This window comes from Tubulanus polymorphus, chromosome 4 (assembly GCF_964204645.1).
Source record: "Tubulanus polymorphus chromosome 4, tnTubPoly1.2, whole genome shotgun sequence".
NCBI classification, from domain to species: Eukaryota; Metazoa; Nemertea; class Palaeonemertea; order Tubulaniformes; family Tubulanidae; genus Tubulanus; species Tubulanus polymorphus.
Window position 1 is genome coordinate 19,902,627 of NC_134028.1, and position 19,860 is coordinate 19,922,486.

At 39.2% G+C, this 19,860-nt stretch overlaps 1 protein-coding gene across 1 annotated transcript; it reads right to left on the reverse strand.

The window, feature by feature from the left end:
• Positions 1-7,258: 7,258 nt before the first annotated feature.
• Positions 7,259-13,679, reverse strand: LOC141904387 (polycystin-1-like protein 2). Its single transcript, XM_074792971.1, has 13 exons — positions 13,676-13,679; positions 13,266-13,384; positions 12,644-12,865; positions 12,300-12,387; positions 12,037-12,193; positions 11,740-11,872; positions 10,889-11,384; positions 10,482-10,804; positions 10,020-10,234; positions 9,390-9,582; positions 8,721-8,804; positions 7,989-8,133; positions 7,259-7,881 (listed from the first exon to the last, which is right to left on the reverse strand). The coding sequence occupies exons 1-13, from the start codon at positions 13,677-13,679 to the stop codon at positions 7,259-7,261; spliced, it is 2,802 nt and encodes a 933-aa protein (XP_074649072.1).
• Between the last annotated feature and the right edge of the window lie 6,181 nt (positions 13,680-19,860).

Sequence of the window (19,860 nt, forward strand, 5' to 3'; positions counted from 1 at the left end):
CGATTGCGGTAAACAATCAGACTTCATCATTTCGTTATCCCGATTATTCACACATATGCATATTGAACAACACATGCGGCAACACCGAAATCATCTGCTTTAAAGATTTACACCCGCTAATAATCACACATCCCTTATGTTGTATTATAAATGTAACATTTCCACAGCGAGATATGAGGCTGGGGGTGATCTCCGGATCATATCGTCCACCTAATAACGTGTGTAGTTGGGATAAGTTAACTTTAATTCCCGTTCTCGCAACACCTGTCATTGTTTGAATTTTAAATTCTGTCAATCTAACGGCGGCAGTGGTATTAATCTTTTGTATCAATCTAGCAAATCGTCGCACACTGGTATAACTCTCGCTGGATGACTTTGCTCCGTTACATACTATTCTCCCGCTTGCGAATAATAGACACGTGCCCCTGATGCGCTTATTCCTAAGAATTAATGCGTTAAATTTACGAGGGTTGTACACTACGTTTGACATTGTCCTAGACAACTCCTCTAGATTGAGCTTACAATTAAGATTTGCAGTCGCTACTACATTAACAACGTCGATCATTTCTGATGTTACCATTACGAGAACTAGATACTAAATGAACTTGGATAAAATGAGATAGAATCTAAATTTTCTCCATTCATTCTCTTTCAGATATAGATCACTCGACGACAACGACGACGACGACGTATATTAGAATTTCAAACTTACATTAGATTCATCAAAACGTATCAAGACAATCGAATAAAAAAGGTAATCCGATGATAAATTAGCTTTATCATTATTATTATTATTACTATTATTATTATCATTATATTCTACAAATACACTAAACAAAAATATGTTCACATATAAATCCAATTTTCGAAATCTATATCTTTAGAATTTTTAGATGGCGTAGTCATCCTCCTCCTCTTCGTCATCTTTGCTTCGAATTCATTCTTAACGTTCGGGCGATTGTTAATTAATTTATTTCTAACGAATTTATTCGGGATAAACGTCTGTGGAACGGACATATCTTGTAATGCCTTGATGAAATCGTCGAGTCCGTTCATTTGTTGAGACTTGTTAGGTGTCATGCAGAGATTGATTAAATCGACGATATTACTATCATCTCTTTTGACTCCTTTTACTATTATCTCCCCCTTATCGGTCCATGACAATATTTCGGAATATCGCTTTATTCGCTCCAATAACATTTCCGATTTCTTTCTATAGTTTTTCGGTACGTTATTCAAAATTTCCTGGTCGAATTCACTTTTAGTTTCGGTAGTTCGTTTTAAATCACGATCGGTATTCAATGCACTGCTTTTACTTACTATGTTAGAATTAGTGATCGTCGACTCCTTTGAATGTTTTTCGATTTGCATTAGTTTATTCAACGCGTCGTTATACATCTTCAATTTCACGTCGTCCTTCACATCATTATCCATTTGAAGGATATCGGACATTTGACTTTCTATATTTTTCACGCGATTCGTTTCACCACTCGAAGATTCTCGCTTGTCATCGGTTGATGTGATTTTTTCAATCATGGGAATAAATGATCCCGGAACAACGTAAAGTTTTTCAACGTTCTTCATTCCATAAACCCGAGTAGTCGACCGATTCCTTTCAGTATCAGTCCAAGGAAACCGCCTTTTTGCACGATTAATGATTTTTTCGATTTAATCGGTACTCGTCTATTAGCGAGAATTCGAATCCACTTCTTATGTCGCTTCAATTTCTTTTTATCCGATTCGCTGTGTTTGATATTCCCTCTTAATGAATTTATACAGACTTCGCAAATAACTTTCACTAATCTGTTCGACGATGATGACAGAATCGCATCGCGCATATTTTTCTTTCCATCGCATAAAAGTCTTAAGTGAGGAGCGAATTCCTTCAAATGCAAGTGGTTCCTCATTTTATCAATTGACGATGTTCGCGTGAAATTACATTATTTAATACTTTTTATCTTATAATAAATATGATATCCCTCGCTGGGAAATATTCGTGTGCGTAATCTCCATTTGTCCGACGTTTGTGGTTTGAAATCACAAAATAGATATCCACGCGGTGAAATTGAGGTCGCATCTGTAAACGCCTCCTCGAGCGATTTACCTAACCCGGACTGCATCGCTAAAGTCTTTACTTGGAGTCGATCCCTCGGATGCTTGAATAGAACTATATAATGCGTGTTTAACGATATTGTCCGAAAATGAGGTCCTCTCGGGAAAAGGGTTTGCGATATTAGAATCACTTGAAGTTTTCTATGATGACTACCACGTGTAAAAATGGTCTCCAATAATTTGGGGTCGCACTCGTTCAATACATCATCCAAAATAAGTAGTTTTGTTGTCTCTGAACCTGACAAACTTTCGTACAATTCCTCTGTTAAACCCTTAATAAACTCAACTCCCTCTGTATCGTGATAGATTTCCTGATCTTCGGCGTACACCCAAACTATACGATCGGGAAATGGATCGAACATTCTTTCTTCAATCAATCTTTTAGTAAAGACTGTCTTCCCGATACCAGTCATTCCATTGATAATCGACGTGAACCATCCTTGCAATTTAGTCGGCGGTAAATCAGCTATTTCCATTGCCCCCTTTTACCACAGATTAACAGAATCAAAATTAACAGCGATCTATCCAAAACACGTTCATTTTAAAGATTATTATCCACACATTATATTTATTTCTGTCTTCCTTTCTTTTTCTTTAGATGGCACAGAAACAAGTATCAGAACGACTCAGCTTTGGACCAGTCGCCCTACCCAAGCGGTATGGGTGCACAATGTGCGAGCTGGTGTTCGCACACGCCAGCTCGAGATCCCGGCACATTAACCGGGTGCACAAAAAGAGTAAACCGCTTTGTGCCAAATGCGGGGAGGGGTTTAGCACGACGGCCTACCGGGACAGGCACCAATCACGTTGTGCGAGACCCCTCCCAATCCCAGCGGCACGACGGCGACTGGTCCTTGAAGCACCGGCACCGCCAGCAGCAGCAGTAGGGGCGCCGCCAGCAGCAGCAGTGCCAGCAGCAGCAGTAGGGGCGCCGCCAGCAGCATCAGTGCCAGCAGCAGCAGTGCCAGCAGCAGTATTGCCAGCAGCAGCAGTAGGGGCGCCACCAGCAGCATCAGTGCCAGCAGCAGTATTGCCAGCAGCAGCAGTAGGGGCCCCACCAGCAGCAGCAGCAGTGCCAGCAGCAGTGCCAGCAGTAGTAGGGGCACCACCAGCAGCAGCAGGGGCACCACCAGCAGCGGCAGCAGCAGCAGCAGCAGCAGCAGCAGCAGGAGGGGCACCACTGGAATGGGAATGGGAAGAGTTACCGGATCTTGATGAGGAAACTCTTGCCCTCATCGGGATCCGGCAAGGTGGCGCCTTAGAGGGGTATGTACGAAAATACGAGTTCCCATCCACTGAAAACAACAAGTTTGATTTGATTAAATTTTATAACGATATCAAACCGCATCTCATCCGACTGCTTAAAGATGATTTAAGTAGATTGGGTGGGATAAAATGGTTTACCAGCATTCATATAATTTTAGAAAAAGATATCGATGGTGTCCATCAACAAAGGACTGTGTATTTTACTAGCCACACTCGAAGTGCTTTCAATGGTGAACAATTTGACGAGCTCTTGGATCAGGCTAAGAATAAAATGATCCAATTATTGGAACAATACAATACTGAGGGTACTGGTTGGAGGTTTGATTATGTCGAAGTGTTCGATCTACACGTCGGCATATATGAACCATTAGGTGGAGGTTCGTATATACCCTCTCCTCGTGTAATCGTTTCACGAGGAGGGGTTATAAATATCCAAAATTTCGACAATATGTGCTTTCTTTGGTCTATACTCGCCCACCTCCACCGAATGGACACGAACCCCCAACGAGTATCTAAGTATTTACGGTACAGAGACGAATTGAATATGAACAATATCAATTATCCAGTAACCGTAGAACAAATACCCATTTTCGAACAGCAAAACGATATATCAGTTAACGTATTTGCCTATGAGGATGGAAATATTTTTGTTCGTCGTTTGAGTGATAATCCACGCGCAAATCATGTTAATTTATTATTACTAGTTGATAACGATAACGCCCATTATTGTTTGATAAATGACCTTAGTAAATTCCTTTTCCATCTAAACAAAAAGAAAGCCAAATGTTTTTGGTGTTTTAAGTGCATGCACTCTTTTTTATCGCAAGAAAATCTTGATGTTCATACTCGGTACTGTATTCAAGGAATACAAAAGACAATCATGCCACCGACAGATGAGAATGTCTTGAAATTTGTTAATGTCACAAAACAGCACAAACTGCCATATGTGATATATGCTGACTTCGAAATGTTTTTAGAACCGATTGAGGGGTGTAAATTGAACCAGAATCAATCTTGGACATATCGTTATCAGGTTCATGAACCGTGTGGATTTTGTTTTAAAGTCGTTGGCCCTGACACCAGACATTCCCATCCGACAGTCCTTTATAGAGGAGACGATGTTATGAAGAAATTCTTAACATCCCTCCTCGAAAAAGCAGAGGAAATATTACAGGAATACAAAAATCCTCAACCTTTGGTTATGAACGACGTCGATGAAACACACTTCAAATCAACTGATATTTGTCATATATGTAAGGAAACCATAAATGGTAAGAAATGTCGGGATCACGATCATATAACCGGCAAATACAGAGGCCCAGCTTGTAATTCATGTAATCTGAGTTATAGGGTTCCTAATTTCATACCTGTGATATTTCATAACTTGAAAAGTTATGACAGTCATGAAATTATTAGATCATTGGGCTTGGTTGAATTTAGGGGGTATAGAATTTCAGTGATCCCGACGAACACTGAAAAGTTTATCGGATTTACACTTGGTCCCCTACGCTTCATCGACTCGTTGGCATTTCTCAATACCTCTCTCAGTACTCTTACGGAAAATTTGGTCAATTCGGGTAGAGAGAAATTCATTCATTTAAACTCGGAGTTCCCCGCCAATAAACTTGATCTTTTATTACGTAAAGGTGTTTACCCATACGACTACATGACAGGTTCGGAGAAATTTAATGAGACAAGTCTCCCTCCTAAGGAGGCATTTACCAACACCCTGACGAACACTGAAATTTCGGTAGATGACTACAAACATGCACAGAATATTTGGTCGCAGTTTAACATGGCAAACATGGGCGAGTATCACGATCTCTATCTTAGAACCGACGTATTGCTACTTTCAGATATTTTCGAGGAATTCCGCAAGTTCGCTCATAAGAGCTACGGATTAGATCCTTGTCATTACTACACTCTACCCGGCTACTCATGGGATGCCTGCTTGAAACTGACAAAAGTCGAACTTCAATTGTTCACTGAAGTCGATATGTATTTGTTCATAGAACAGGGGATACGCGGCGGAATATCTGTTATTACCCATCGATATTTCGAGGCTAATAACAAGTATTTCGCCGATTACGACGAGGCCAAGGAGTCATCTTATATCATGTATTTAGATGCTAATAATCTGTATGGGTGGGCAATGTCTCAGGCATTGCCTGTTGGTGAATTTAGGTGGTTAGAAACAGAAAACGATCCCCTTTGGCCCGACGCTCAGGATATTTTAACGATGACGGACGACGCCCATTTCGGCATGATACTCGAAGTGGACCTTGAATACGGTGCCGAGTTACACGATCTACATAACGATTTACCGTTAGCTCCGGAGCGCATGTTAGTCAACGAAGATTTAATGTTATCTCCGTATCAAAAGCTTCTATTTCAGACTTTGAAACTATCGTCCAGCAAGATACACAAGCTTATCCCTAATCTTTACAATAAAACTCGGTATATTGTTCATTATAGGAATTTGAGGCTTTACATGAAACTTGGTATGAAATTAACAAAGATTCATCGTGTTCTCCATTTTCGACAATCAGCCTGGATGTCACCGTACATTGCTTTGAATACCGAATTCCGAAAAAATGCGAAATCCAATTTTGAGAAAGATATGTACAAATTACTGAATAATGCAAGTTTTGGCAAGACAATGGAGAACATTAGGAATCGAATCAACTACCAAATTATTAACGAACCGGGGAAATTGAGAAAAGCTCTAGCGAAGCCATCTACGATTTCATGGAACATTATTTCGGAGAATGTTGTGGGGGTAAAAAAACAGCAGATTTCGATCAAGTTGGATAAGCCTGTGTATCTTGGCTTTTCAATTTTAGACATAAGCAAAACGTTAATGTATGATTTTCATTATAACACCATCAAGGCAGGATACGGGGATAACGCTAAACTTCTTTTTACAGATACGGATAGTTTAACGTACGCTATTCGCAGCAACGATTTGTACACGGATATGGCGGGGATTTCCGACCAGTTCGACTTTTCAGCCTATCCCACCGGCCATCCTTTATTCTCGGACAAAAATAAGAAAGTACTAGGCAAATTTAAGGATGAGACCAATTCTTTTCCCGTTAAAGTGTTCTGCGGTTTACGGAGTAAGATGTATTCAATGACATATCTTTCTCCGGATAACAACGGAACACTTGTGGAAAAGAAAACTGCAAAAGGTGTTGCGAAGTACGTCGTTAAGCAGTCCGTATCCCATAATAACTACGTTGATTGCTTGCGTAATCAATCACGTATGATGGCTAACATGCGGTCTATCCGGAGCTTCAATCATAAGTTACATTCAGTTAATTTAAATAAAGTCGGATTATCACCATACGACGACAAACGTTATATACTAGATGATGGTGTAAGCACATATGCTTATGGTCATCATAAAATTCCGGAGATAAATCATCATTAAAAGAACAAGTCGTTATACTTAATATATATTTGCATATCTTTATTTATTCATAGTTATAAACATTGATTTATTTACACTCACTTATACATGCGTTTATGTTTTCAGTTTTACTTTAAACTATTTAACTAATATATATATATTTATTTATTTATCTATTTATTTAAGATTATATGAAAGTTGGTAAACCATTGGTTTAATATCGTTATAAGTGTTTTCTATATTTCTTTTTATTTCAGGGATGGGATCTAACTCGTACCCCCTCTAAGCGCACCTTTTCCCGTTTTTTTTTTTTTTTTCCTTTTCTACTTTTTTATGCCAATTTCCCTATAATTCATTTTTAAAATAAATAAAGAAAAAACCAGCATTTGATTATTAACATAATTCATGACTTTAGTTTTTGATATTTATCTATATATGGATTGAGGATACAGGAGATACATATATTCATTAATCATCGATTTGGAATACAGGATGAGGATTACAGTAAACACACTGGAGAGCACCCATCTGATTCTGATGATCATCATTGAACATACACGCTTTCATCCCAACGAGTTCAGGTTCCAAATCAACGAAAGAAATATTCATCAGTTTCTCCCACTGTTTTTCAGATAGTTCTATCCCGGTTTTCGTATGAACTCGTTGTTCCGTTGCAGCTATATAACAAAAATATCTAATGTCGATTATAACCTTATTGAAACGTTTGAACACGGTCACGTATCGGTTCCTACCGACGTGTAATCGAAAATCCTCTATGATATTATTGTTATTGTTGCTTTCATTAAACGAATTGATGGCGGAATTTATGGAATCTCTATGCCAGTCGAGATTAGCCCATTCTTGCAGGTGTAGGCTAATGCCGCGTTTCGTTGGAAATAATCGAAGGTCATCACTGAGTTCATAAGTTCGTATGTCAACACGTTTAACATCCTGCCACTCGCTGACACACGCAAACACTAAATTGCCCAGATAATGACGTTTCACATCCGCTTTCGCATAGACGTATTCTTCTTTAGACTCACTCAGTTTTATATCCGTTTGTACACAAGCATTCTCTTTAACAACCGTATCTATGACAAAAGAAAAGATAATATGGTTACATTACAAGTGAAACAATAAATAACTCAAAGGAGGAGAGGATGTTTTACAAACAAACAAATTAATTACACATACATACCAGGCTTAGCAGCGTTAATATCTAGCTTTAAATTCTTGAAATTCAGTCTTCGAGGTCTCTTTTTTGGAGCATCAGGTTCAGACATGTTTCGTTTCAACACGGGAGTTGTGTGCGTATCCATGATCAACTCAACGAATGAAATCACCTTTGGAGAACACACGTTATATACCCCTCATGACGTCAGATATTTTTCAGAACGAGGATCGTAATCATCGAAACAATTGATAATTTGCATATGTTTATATTCATTCAGATCTAACCATATTCAAATGATCTCGTTTTTAAATTTCACACACACCAGCTCAATAGATTACCATAAAAACCGGTAACTAAATACCTAACTCAATAGTTAACCCACATTAGCTCCATATAACACATAGACATTAGCCCGATAACTAGTTCACATTAGCTCGGTATTAACATTCATTCACTCACATTAGCTCAATGTTAGCTCAGATTAGCTCAGATGTTAACCGACATTAGCTCAAATTAGCTCAGATGTTAACCGATATTAGCTCACATTAGCTCAACAGTTTGCTCAGATTAGCTCAGATGTTAACCAACATTAGCTCAGATTAGCTCAAAAGTTTGCTCAGATGTTAACCGACATTAGCTCAGATTAGCTCAAAAGTTAGCTCAGATTAGCTCAAAAGTTAGCTTACATTAGCTCAAAGTTAGCTCACATTAGCACAGTTAGCCCAAAAGTTAGCTGTGCCAGAACCCCCCTCTGACTATACTACTGCTGAGTATTTCATAGTAGAGTATAGTATAGTATAGTAGTTTACTTGTCACCATCAATATGTAGAAAATGAATACCTTAAAACAAAATAGGTTACAGACATTGAAGTGACAGGAGTCCGAGTAGAGCAATAAAGGCTGTATTTAAAAGGATGTTCAGGCACCTCGACATAAAAACGAACAAATAAAATAAAAGAAATGAAAAGGGATGAAACGATGAAAAATGAAGATAAATTTATGTCATGCAGAAGTCTCTCTGAATGAAAATATATTTTAAAGTGTACATCAATCAAGCAGCTTACTACTTACGAGGGTGCTGATAGTTGGGGCGGATTTAAAGTGCAGGTTGGCTTTGCCAAATTGAAGGAACTTTACAGAGGAACGGCTTATTGAAAATGCTAGTTTCGCGGGCCTAGATTCTGGGGTGGTTTCGAGCTCTGGTATTATATCTGTGATTAAATGAATTCCAATTAAATATATTTAGAATTTGTTGCGGAAGTTAGCTATTCACAAATCCGTATGCAAGTTTGATAAGTTCCAAGTTTATCATATCTTCGAATTTCGGAATCTGGATCTTTTTACAAAGAGGCATCTCATTAGTTTAAGGGTTTATTAGAGGGTATTAAAAACGATCCAATTGCTCACAACCATAAAAAAACTCACGGCGGATAAGGCATAAGTTCCAACGGTGTTGTTTCTGGTGTATCTATCGTTGTAGAAGATGTTCTCTATGTCTTTATAGAAATAGTGAGATCTCGTATCTCGATTTTCATAAGACAAAACCATCAGAATTCCAACATATATCGTGTAGAATATGATCTCCCAGATAATGTTCACCATTTCGATTTCCTTAAGCCTAAAAGAGATGAGAATTGACCATGTTAACACGACAAAGAACAAGGTTGCAGTTTTGCGGGTAGGATCGGGGAAAAGAACTGAAATATTTATGTATGTCATTCTAACCATGAGTTAAATTTCGCTTACGGCTGAGGAACCGCGTTTTAACTGGCTGCTTAGCGTTTAAACCAAACAACAAATGAACTGTTACTACGATTCCGACTAAAAAGCATTTGGTCCTAAGTGTGAATACCATGTATCTCTGCCTTTGTCATCTTTATTGGAACATGGATTCTTGATTCCATGATTGGAATGGCCTACAGTCTATTCCCTCTTATTCCAGGTAGCTTTTAGTTCCTCACCATGTATATATGTCTTCAGTTTATCGAGGCTGTCATCTGACTTGATTTGTTTTGATTTATCTCTATTGCCTAAATTGTATTCATTCGTACGTACCTCTTATCCCTGGCAGCTTTAAGTTCTTCCTCGTCCGGTGGCAGTGGTATGGCTTTATATCGAGCGATTTTTTCTTTAATATCAGGCGAGTTGCAGTAAGGATCGTGCAACCACTCCTCGTTGTCCTTGAGGCTGTTGTCGTACTCGCTCTCGTCCGGTTCCTCAAGGTCGGGTTTCTTGATGATCAGGGCGTAAAGAAGGGCCAAAAACAAAACCTGAAAAATGTCAAGGGAAGTGAAATGACAATGAAACGATCATTCATCTACTGAATGAAAAAACGAAAAAAAGAGAAATATATTAATCTTTATTTATCTAAGCATAATAAATTACATACAATTAATGTAAACATAATAATGGCAATCAATGCATAGAGATGTGATAACACTTCATCACAAAAGTAAAAAAAAATGCAAAAAGTTCGAACCCACGTGAGAATATACTATGGTGAATGTACTACGGTACCTTAATCGGTTGTTGAAGCATGATCGACTGGATGAGAGAAACTCCAAATGATGCAATCCACTCCTTAGAGCCTGATAACCCGAGGTCTTTGGAGAACATGTTCGCGAAATAGAAGCTCACTGCCACGGCAATAAATGCAAGCGTATGGCCGACAATCACACACCACCACGGCAAAACCACTTTCTTCTTCTTCTTTTTCTGGTCGTCTTTTTTCGGTGATTCTGGTATTTTCCCGTAGCCCGATGCGTCCGTGTAGCTGATTTTCTGACTGGTTTGGGAGTCTTTCCAAGGTCGTCGCGATGGTGTCGCGGATTTTCTCTCGCCTGAACCGTAAATAAGTACAAATGATTAGTAAGATAAGTAGCTAAATTCCAGTCAAAACGGGCTTGATTTAGGTATTTACGTGCCTGTATCTAGATACTCTTTTTCGTTTTGCAACTCTATTTCCATCGCCTCCGAAGCCTGGTCCGACTTCATTTCGCTGTATTTCGAGTCGCACACGCGTTTGTTGCGACAACATTTGCCACAGGCGTTCGGTGGCCAGGGACCGGACATCCTGAACAGCAGCACGATAAACACATTCACCGGTACGATTATCAACGACGCCAGGATAGAAACGACCAGTTGCTCGAGCGTAAACTTGATCGGCCCGATGACAATTTGCGTGACGTTTTGCCGCATCGCCATCGCCTTGTAGAAGGTCAAACTGGCCATCATCGACACGTAGACGAGGGTTAAACAACACGTCAATCTCTGAACGCGGGTGAAGTTGCTTTTCGGAGGTCTTTTGAAAACCGATAACCAAATATGCCCGTCGGAGAGGTCTTTGCGAGTTTTCGACCAGAATAGATAGTTGAAGGCTTTCATCTCGATGTCTCCCGCTAGGGGAATTATTCTGTCGATCTGAAAAAACGCATCGACATATCTCGAGTGGACGATTGCTTCATTAATGCTAAGGGTCCATTAAGGCCTACTAGTTTTAAACGTTATTACGTAGGTAGTAAATAATTAATTAAAAACGTTTATATTAACCATAACTTGCAAGGTCTGGCCCATTGCTAATTCCATCCGTACTGCTCACGTTTCAAAAAGCAATCTACGTATATTTCGGATCATTTCTTGCTTATCAGTGCTTATTTGATGAGAACTGTTGCAGCTAAGAACATATTTTGGTTATACATGTATCAGTATTTACAATGCTTAGGCAAAACAACACGTAAGGTCCCAGTGGAGAAGAAGGAATTGGAATGACACTCACCAAACCGTCTTCTTGTTCTACGGCCAACCATTTGTCACAAATGAACAGATATCTATCCAGAGTTTGAATATCGGTTACTTGCATCTGGTTGAAAAACCAAGACGGATTCTTGCCACCATTATCGTGCCAAATACTGAATGATACATTTCAAAATTAACTTTCTATCATTAGGAGAAACTGAATAAGACAGTATGGTATCGAAGATCTACACTTGACAGTAAGAAACGCTTAGTTCTCCTAATTCAGATGTTGATAGAATTTCATTTAGAAATGATTTAATGTATTAGAACGTATTACCGTAAGTGCGCTAAGTTTCCCAGCGGTTTCGGCACTACCATAATGAACGAATTAACATCGCCTTTTTGAAGAACCTTCCTTTTCTCATCCATTAAAACTCTGGGACCCGTATCACCATCTTCACCGGTCAATACAAACGATACTTGAGCTGTCGTACCTGAAAATGTAAACACATTAGGTACCGCAGGAAACACGTACGTAAGTCAGGTGATAGATCTAAGGAACTTTCAAAGGGAATACGAGTTGGATTTCGTTCACAATACCGGCTTCTTTCGCTTCTCCTGTAGTTACGAGTATTTCATAAATGTATTTATCTCGGGGATCGTTATCCGGCAGCGGCGTGGAACCAGCCTATCGAAAAATAGGTATAATGATGTTAATACTATCCATTGATAATTCGTTAAAAAGCATTTTTACACAACATCAACTACAAATGTAAAACTATGCGTCAGTAACACAGTGAAGGGTTAGATACGACCATCAAGGCCATGTTGTCTCAAATACTCAAATAACATTTTTAGAGATTTTGACAGACATTTTTAGGGTTTTGACTGTGCAACTATCGGTCCAGAACATATCTTGTTATTGTGAATTTCTGAAACCTTACCCTTACGAGATCTTTTCTGTCGGCTTTAACAGCCCAGATCAGTAGAATTAAGTATAAACATAGTAGAGACACCATCGTACCGAACACCACTGGATTGTCGTTAGGATTGAGAAATCCGCCGCTAAAATCTATTTTCGGTAGAGGAATCGTAAAAGACGACCCGAACGTCGTCAAATGTGTGCATTTACACTGCGTGCTATCACTAGTAGTTAGGTCACCAACCTGTGGTAGAACATAGATACGATTAGCGCCAGAGATTTCAAACTACAGCCAACCCCCGGTATACCGGCTTCATCGGTTCAGAACGATTTTGACTATATGGAGAGTGAATGGCGGTATATCGGGGTGTTTTACTATGTATTTGTATTGAGATATACATTGGCGGTAGGTGGGGGCGGCGGTAAATGGGAGGGTTATTAAATTTGACTGGTGGCCAGCGCCTCGAGTCAAGAACGAAAGAATACTTCAAGTGGATTTTACTCAGAACAAAGGAGGGCGGCCAGTCAAAACTAGATATTGATTATGACTAGGATCCAGAATGAATTTTGACTTCGGGGAGCTTCCTCAAAAATCGTATTCCACGTCAGATGAAGTAAGAGGGGTTTCCAAGAGGATATTTTACCGTGCAGCCAGCATTCGACCATTCTTCGGTCTTTGTATTCCAGTACAAGCAATCAGCAGTGAAAAATGATGCATTGTACATAGCCTCCTTGTAATCATTGACAGTTGCATTGGCAGGATCTGCAAACGAATCGTAGACGGTATCTTGAAGAATTCGGAATAAATTTTCAAGAAATGCATGCTTGCGTCATAGAATCGGGCATCTAACCTATAGTTCCATTCAAAGCCTTGATGCCAACATAAACTGGTTTATCGGTTCTGCAAGAAAAAAGTCGTTCAGTATGATATGCAGGTTAAAATATCTGATTAAATCGAAAACTTACTCGCGCAAAGAATGACTTGAAATATTTTGGATTAAAACTGTTAAGCTTATGCAGAACAATCAATACTTGGTGTCAATACATCGTTTACCCATTTAGAATGTTGTGGAACAAGCATGTATTCAGATCCCTTTCTGCTGCTGTAGAGCCATTCAAATCAGTTTCAGCATGAAAGGGCAGCGTGCAGTTGAAATCATGTTTAGAAACAGTTGGACGTGAACCGACTTTGACGAAAACGACGAATCTCGTTATATTCTCCGAAAGAACAAAACCACCAGGAGGATCTTTAACAAAATTGAGAAACAATTCAGAAATGTGTATTCACACGCTTACTACGTGACCTGAAATGTTTAAGTCTAATGATATCGGTTGCACCATTGACAAAGTTCATGTTCTTCGATATCATAATCTTTCATCCATGAATTCAAATCAACGCTTTAAAAAAACTTTCGCTGATAACAACCGTAATTACAAATCAAGTTAACTCCGACCGTTCGTAGATTGTGTAGATGATGACAATAAAAAGGAGTGTGAGTACCTTTCATCGGGGCTGTTGTAGTAACATTAATTTTTGGATTTATCGACGGAGTTGAATTTGTCAGTGAAGTCACAGTTGCAGATGTCCCAGTGACAATAGTTTTGGTATTGGTAATACCGGCAGTTGTTGCGCCGAAAGTGGTAACATTGGTTACATCAGTTACATTGAATGAAGTAGTGTCCAATGTCTGGTCTGGAGTCTTGAAAATCTTGGAATTTGGTAAAGTAGTTCGGGGAGTACTACTGGAAGTTGCAGCGCTCGGAGAAGTAACGCTGGAACTCGAGGATGTAACCGTATTTGAAGTCGTGCTATTTGAAATTGAAGACAACTTTGTAGTTGGGGCTTGCTGCGTGTTGTTGTTGGTAGTCGATTCTGTTGTGCCGTTGACAACGTCCGTGGCGTTTTCACTTAATACAACTTTAATGCCGAGCGTTGCGTCAAGTGGTACCGTTATAGTATGGATCAGCATTTCCTCATTAGGCTTCGTCGATTCTACAACACTTATATCTGGAATCTAAGTACATTTAAAAAAAAAAACATGATAAAGTGCAATATCTGATATTACTAATTAACATTATCAACAGTTTCTTTGCTACGATATTTACGCCGTTTCGTTTCCTTTCGATAACTAGTACGATCGGGTCTGGCAGACCGCCAACGATCATCGGGTCACCGGTTTCATTTCTCATATCTAACGACAGTAGTCCTGACGTCACTTCCTTGGGTTTGGTTGCCGCGTTGTTACCGGTGTTGTTCGAAAACGTATAAATGTTTGAACTGATTGAAAGACACTTAAATACGAAGAACACGAAAACGTGTTAACATACATTTTTGATATCCGACAAAATATAGGAGAAATTGTATACTTAGAGCTTTTGATGTTCCACTAATACGAACCTTTGACTCTACAAAGTAAGTCGTGTCATTCCCTTCTCCGACTATCAACGAAGGGTTAGGCAAATCTATTTTATCCTTCGAGTTTTTCCTGCCAGGCGTGATAGGTTCTAAATTGCAAAAAGAAACTCAATTAGTCGATTCAAATAGTAATAAATCGAACATTTTGATATTACGTACTTTTGGATAGCTCTCCAGAAAACCTCTTTTCCAGACTCATACTCATTGATGCCGTTGTCATAACGCTTGGCTCGTCGCCGGGAACTTTTCGTTGCATCACAATCATAACCATACAAGATTTAACTAATGTGTCCAAATCCAGAATATACTGTTTAGCCTAAAACGATCATAACAACATAAACATGTCTATTGGAAAGTCGCGTCATGCAAAATATTAGTTGAACAAACGATTGATTTTTTGTCATTTGTGTATAAACCTCATATTGTCTTCTAACCCCTAGCAAAATGTTGGCCATACGTACATGTATATCCTATTGTCTTGTAACCGAATTTGCATTATAGCCTTTTGAGGCTATATGTACTGGATAGTCAAAACGTGTGGCTTTATCTCACATTTAAACCTTCGCAGAAATTACATGCGTTTTTTTAGATGCGTTGGACTTTCGCGCTTTACCATCATCGTAAGAAATGAATCTTTGAACGACCGCGTTGGAAGGCTTATCGACGGCGTTCAACAGTGTCAATGAATACTTTTGACTCAGCCGTTAAAACAGTTAATTACATACCGTATTTACAACATCATCCAGTTTTAGCATTTCTTTCTGTAATTCAGCCCGAGACAAAGTTCTTGTTGGAGGAGTATTTTGTTGTTTACTATTCGGATTCAACATCGATTCATACATGGCAATTTCTTTTTGCGCATTTTTGCTGACCTCTCCAGCACCAATAGCCGCATTTCCTAAATTGAATAGACCCATTATACTAAGATAAATCTTCGAAACCTTAGATCAGAGAAAAGAAACAAAAGCCAATTAAGAACTTGAATTCGATCGCAGACCCGTGGCCCAAGAGCTGCTTCCACACTCGCAGTTCAAATTTGAATCAAGCATTAATTTTTGTCGTCGTATCAGAAATGATGATCATTTGGTTAATAGGGTCTGGTCGCTTGAAGCCAGTAGTAAATTGATATGAGTTTTACGTTTGAGTTGAATACAATCGGAAAGGAATAATGTTCAGTATAGTTTATAGTGTACAATCTTAGAAATAACCTACCGACCACTTCCAGTAAAAACCTGCTAACGCTCTCAATGTCTTCGGCGGAACTTTCAACTTGACCCGCGCGTTGAATTGACATATGACAGTAATCCGTCAGTATTGCGTAAAGCAATTCCTATTTGACATCAAAAGAAGATGGAAAACTTATAAGTAAACTGGAACTGTTTTCTGTAGACCTTATTTAGTGACGCAAGCATAATGGGTATTAAAGAGGTTCACTGAATTTCGACCCGCGAGATTCTTTTTTCGATTACTTTTACTCGCCAACCAACTTCTCTTGAAAATAAACTATATTTATATAACCAAACTTGATGAAACCTTTCAGTGCGTCTACACCGCAGTGCGGGGTATAAATCGATAATGGACTTTGTTAGTACGCCGCACTGGCTACCGCACTAGAAGGTATTGATTAGTCAGCACCGAAAGGGTTTCAATTAGATAAAATCGTTTCGTTACAACTTACAATCGTTCTAATGGATAACTCGTCATGACGCGCTGTTACTACACCTAACGCTGAAGCTAGCTGGTTCAAAACGCCGATAGTAGGAGGCGTTATTGCTGTATATTCGCCCACAACTAATTCACGATACTGAAAAATAAATCATGCGTCATCGGAGTGAGACCGATGCCAAATTTTTGGTATTTATCAAGTTGTCAGTTGGGACAAGTCCAAGAACATTTTCAAATCCTCGTCGGAGTTGTTAGTATCAGTCGTCCAAACCGTGCTCATTAATTGGGCTTAGATCAGCCCAGTAATGTCGGGTCAAATGTCAACCCTGAACAAAGGGTTTACTTGATTTGGTAGGACGGGATATGGTTACGGATGATACCGGTATTGAAATCCTCAATGGATTACCACTGGATTACCTTTTCTCTCACTTTTTGTCTGGCAAGAAGGGATTCGTTCCTCGGTGGTATATTCGCTGCATCAAACGTTTGGTTCAGCGAATTCAAATCTGTTTATGTAAAATAAACAAGAAACGAATAACAGATCTCCAATCCCTTATTATCAAAATGAATTTCATAATTCCAGTCGTATAAACGATATGAATGCTGCTAAAGATTCAACAGAAGAAAAACAAATGGCTCAAAACCTCCATATCCAACCGTGTCAATGTCGTGTTAGAATTTGAGGACACCCTAAAACTAATGCGATCCGTTTAATATTTAATAGGCTTTATGTGCCATCGTGTAAAGAATGCTTACAATCGTTGAACTGTGCATCATCACTGGCCGCTTCGTTATTCAGATAGCCGCCGTATAAACCAATGAACTGAGCGAATCCTGCAAGATTAGCTGCCGCCAATTGATCCTGAATCTTCGCTTCAACCACTGACCACTTAGACAGAGTATTGGCGATAGTTTTAGGCGTAGGTGGCAGCACCTGTAAAAGTATTAGGCGGTTTATATTGCTGGACTTACGAAAGCGCGGCTTTAAGATTTAGAAAACAACGTTGAAGTGGAATATATAAGAATGGCTATAATGCAGACCATGCCCGTGCAATCACATGCTGTCTTAAATTGTTACTAAGACACAAGCTATACACACGACCAAGCCACGTCGTATAGCTATTTTAACTAAATTACTAAATAGTTTTAAAATCAATTAAATCCAAATATACATTTAAAATGGTGTTGCTTTTCCGGGATTTTCAATGGAATGAATGGCCAATCATGACGTACAATGAACGTGTGATGACGTCATGTACAAACGATCTGTTTTCACCAACAAATCAGGTTTTTTATTTCATAAAAATCACGACGTACTTTGACTGAAAGGAACATATCAGTAAGGGCACCCAGCCGGTCTAAACAACGCAATGTCACATTTAAGTGATAGTCATTAGACACTAAACCTGTCGGTAACATTGAGGGTTTTTCCATCGTCGCGTTGTTGCCTGAAATTGAATTGAAAACCTAAGTAAAATTACACTCCGAAATTACAATCTTAAAATCGTATGATAGATCTACAATACAATAACAGTCAGTATAATTGTCGGGATTGTAAATGATACTTGATTTTCAATTGTTTCTAATTCAAAAGACAAATGTATTTTCGTGATGATTGCTACGACGCAGCCATTATTTGACGTTTATATTGCTTGAACAATGTCGGTCATCAGCTTAAGTAACCACTGTCATTATATCAGAAGAATCTTTTTCGTGGAAAAAGTGTTTTAAATATCATATCTCACCGTCGTAAATCCAAATGGGATCATCTGTAGGCTTTACCCTGTAAGCGATCTTGTACCGAAGTGGACCGTCCTGATCGCTACAATCCTTACTACAGAAAACGTTAAACTCTGTACCGATTGCCGTTCCTTCAGGCGGATCCACACCGCAAATCCCTTCCTTCGGAGTATCGTTTATCTCGAACGGCAGACTGGCCTTTCCTATCGATGCAAAGAAAAACTAACAGGATCCGTTTTGAAGTTATATCTGAGGTCAACTAAGTTATCAGTTAAGATTCTCATGTTTGGAGTTGAAAATGACGTATTAAACCTCGTATAAATTTCCAATCACATGAACCAAACGTCCGCCGACTAGTTTGCTATCTCTTCCTAGGGCCTTCTAGACCGAAGATACTAGCGGTCCAAGATTTCAATACAGACACCATTTCAAAAGGGCACAGGCAGATGCAAAAAAGGAACATTTAGGCCCTAAGAGAAAGACGTAGCTCTCTTAAACTGATTTTGTTTTCTGATGAAGCTAGTGTGCAGTAGTGAATATCAGTATGTGGACGCTTCGGGAAATTAAATATTGACAGAGTCATTCATTTGGAAACCATGATCATGCTGTTTTGGCGCCCTCTCATCATAGGTTATATGCCAGAAACTGACCTAAAGACAAAACCACAAATATCCATTCAGCCAAGCCGAATTAAAGTAAGATAGACACGATGATTTTATACCTTTGATTTTCGGGTTTGCTGTCCTCCACGACTGCACTAATAGCGCGTATCTCGCATCTTGATCGGTTCTCAAATTGTTGAAATAGCCATCTACAGCTGGGTATATAGAAATGTAATCATGCGTGATACCGGTGGGCACTGATTTCGCCCAATCGTTTAGCGCAATTGTTTGGAAAAGGATTGTGTGACCTTGGATTTTCACTTTTCTCAACGTCCAGCTAAAATGCGATTTTTCATGTCAACATATATCCCACACGTATATGTACGTGAAAAATCCCACAATAATTCAGCCAAATATCTAAAGCGATTAGCAAAACTCCTTCCGAATTGGTTCAGACGTACTGATGATTGCGAATAGTCTTTAGCCCAAACGTTGCTCAAATTAAGGGAAATTGTCCATCGAATGGTGGATAATTGTATTTACGCGACGAGAGACTGAGGACCACGCACTGGCGCCATCTATCACTAAACCTTCACGTGCGCTCGCAGCTGTTCAATAGCCAATCGGATACCTTGCGCCTTAGTCTCTGCAGAGCTGCGTCATGATAGGTAGACGTGTTTTGAGCATTCGTTCTCGCGAAAATCCATCTTAGTCGTCGCATTTTACTTTGTTGGCGCCGACGAAGTAGGGGCCACTGTTATTTATCATGTGCGCTGTAACAACACAACTGTAATATACACTTCCATTCTAGAACTT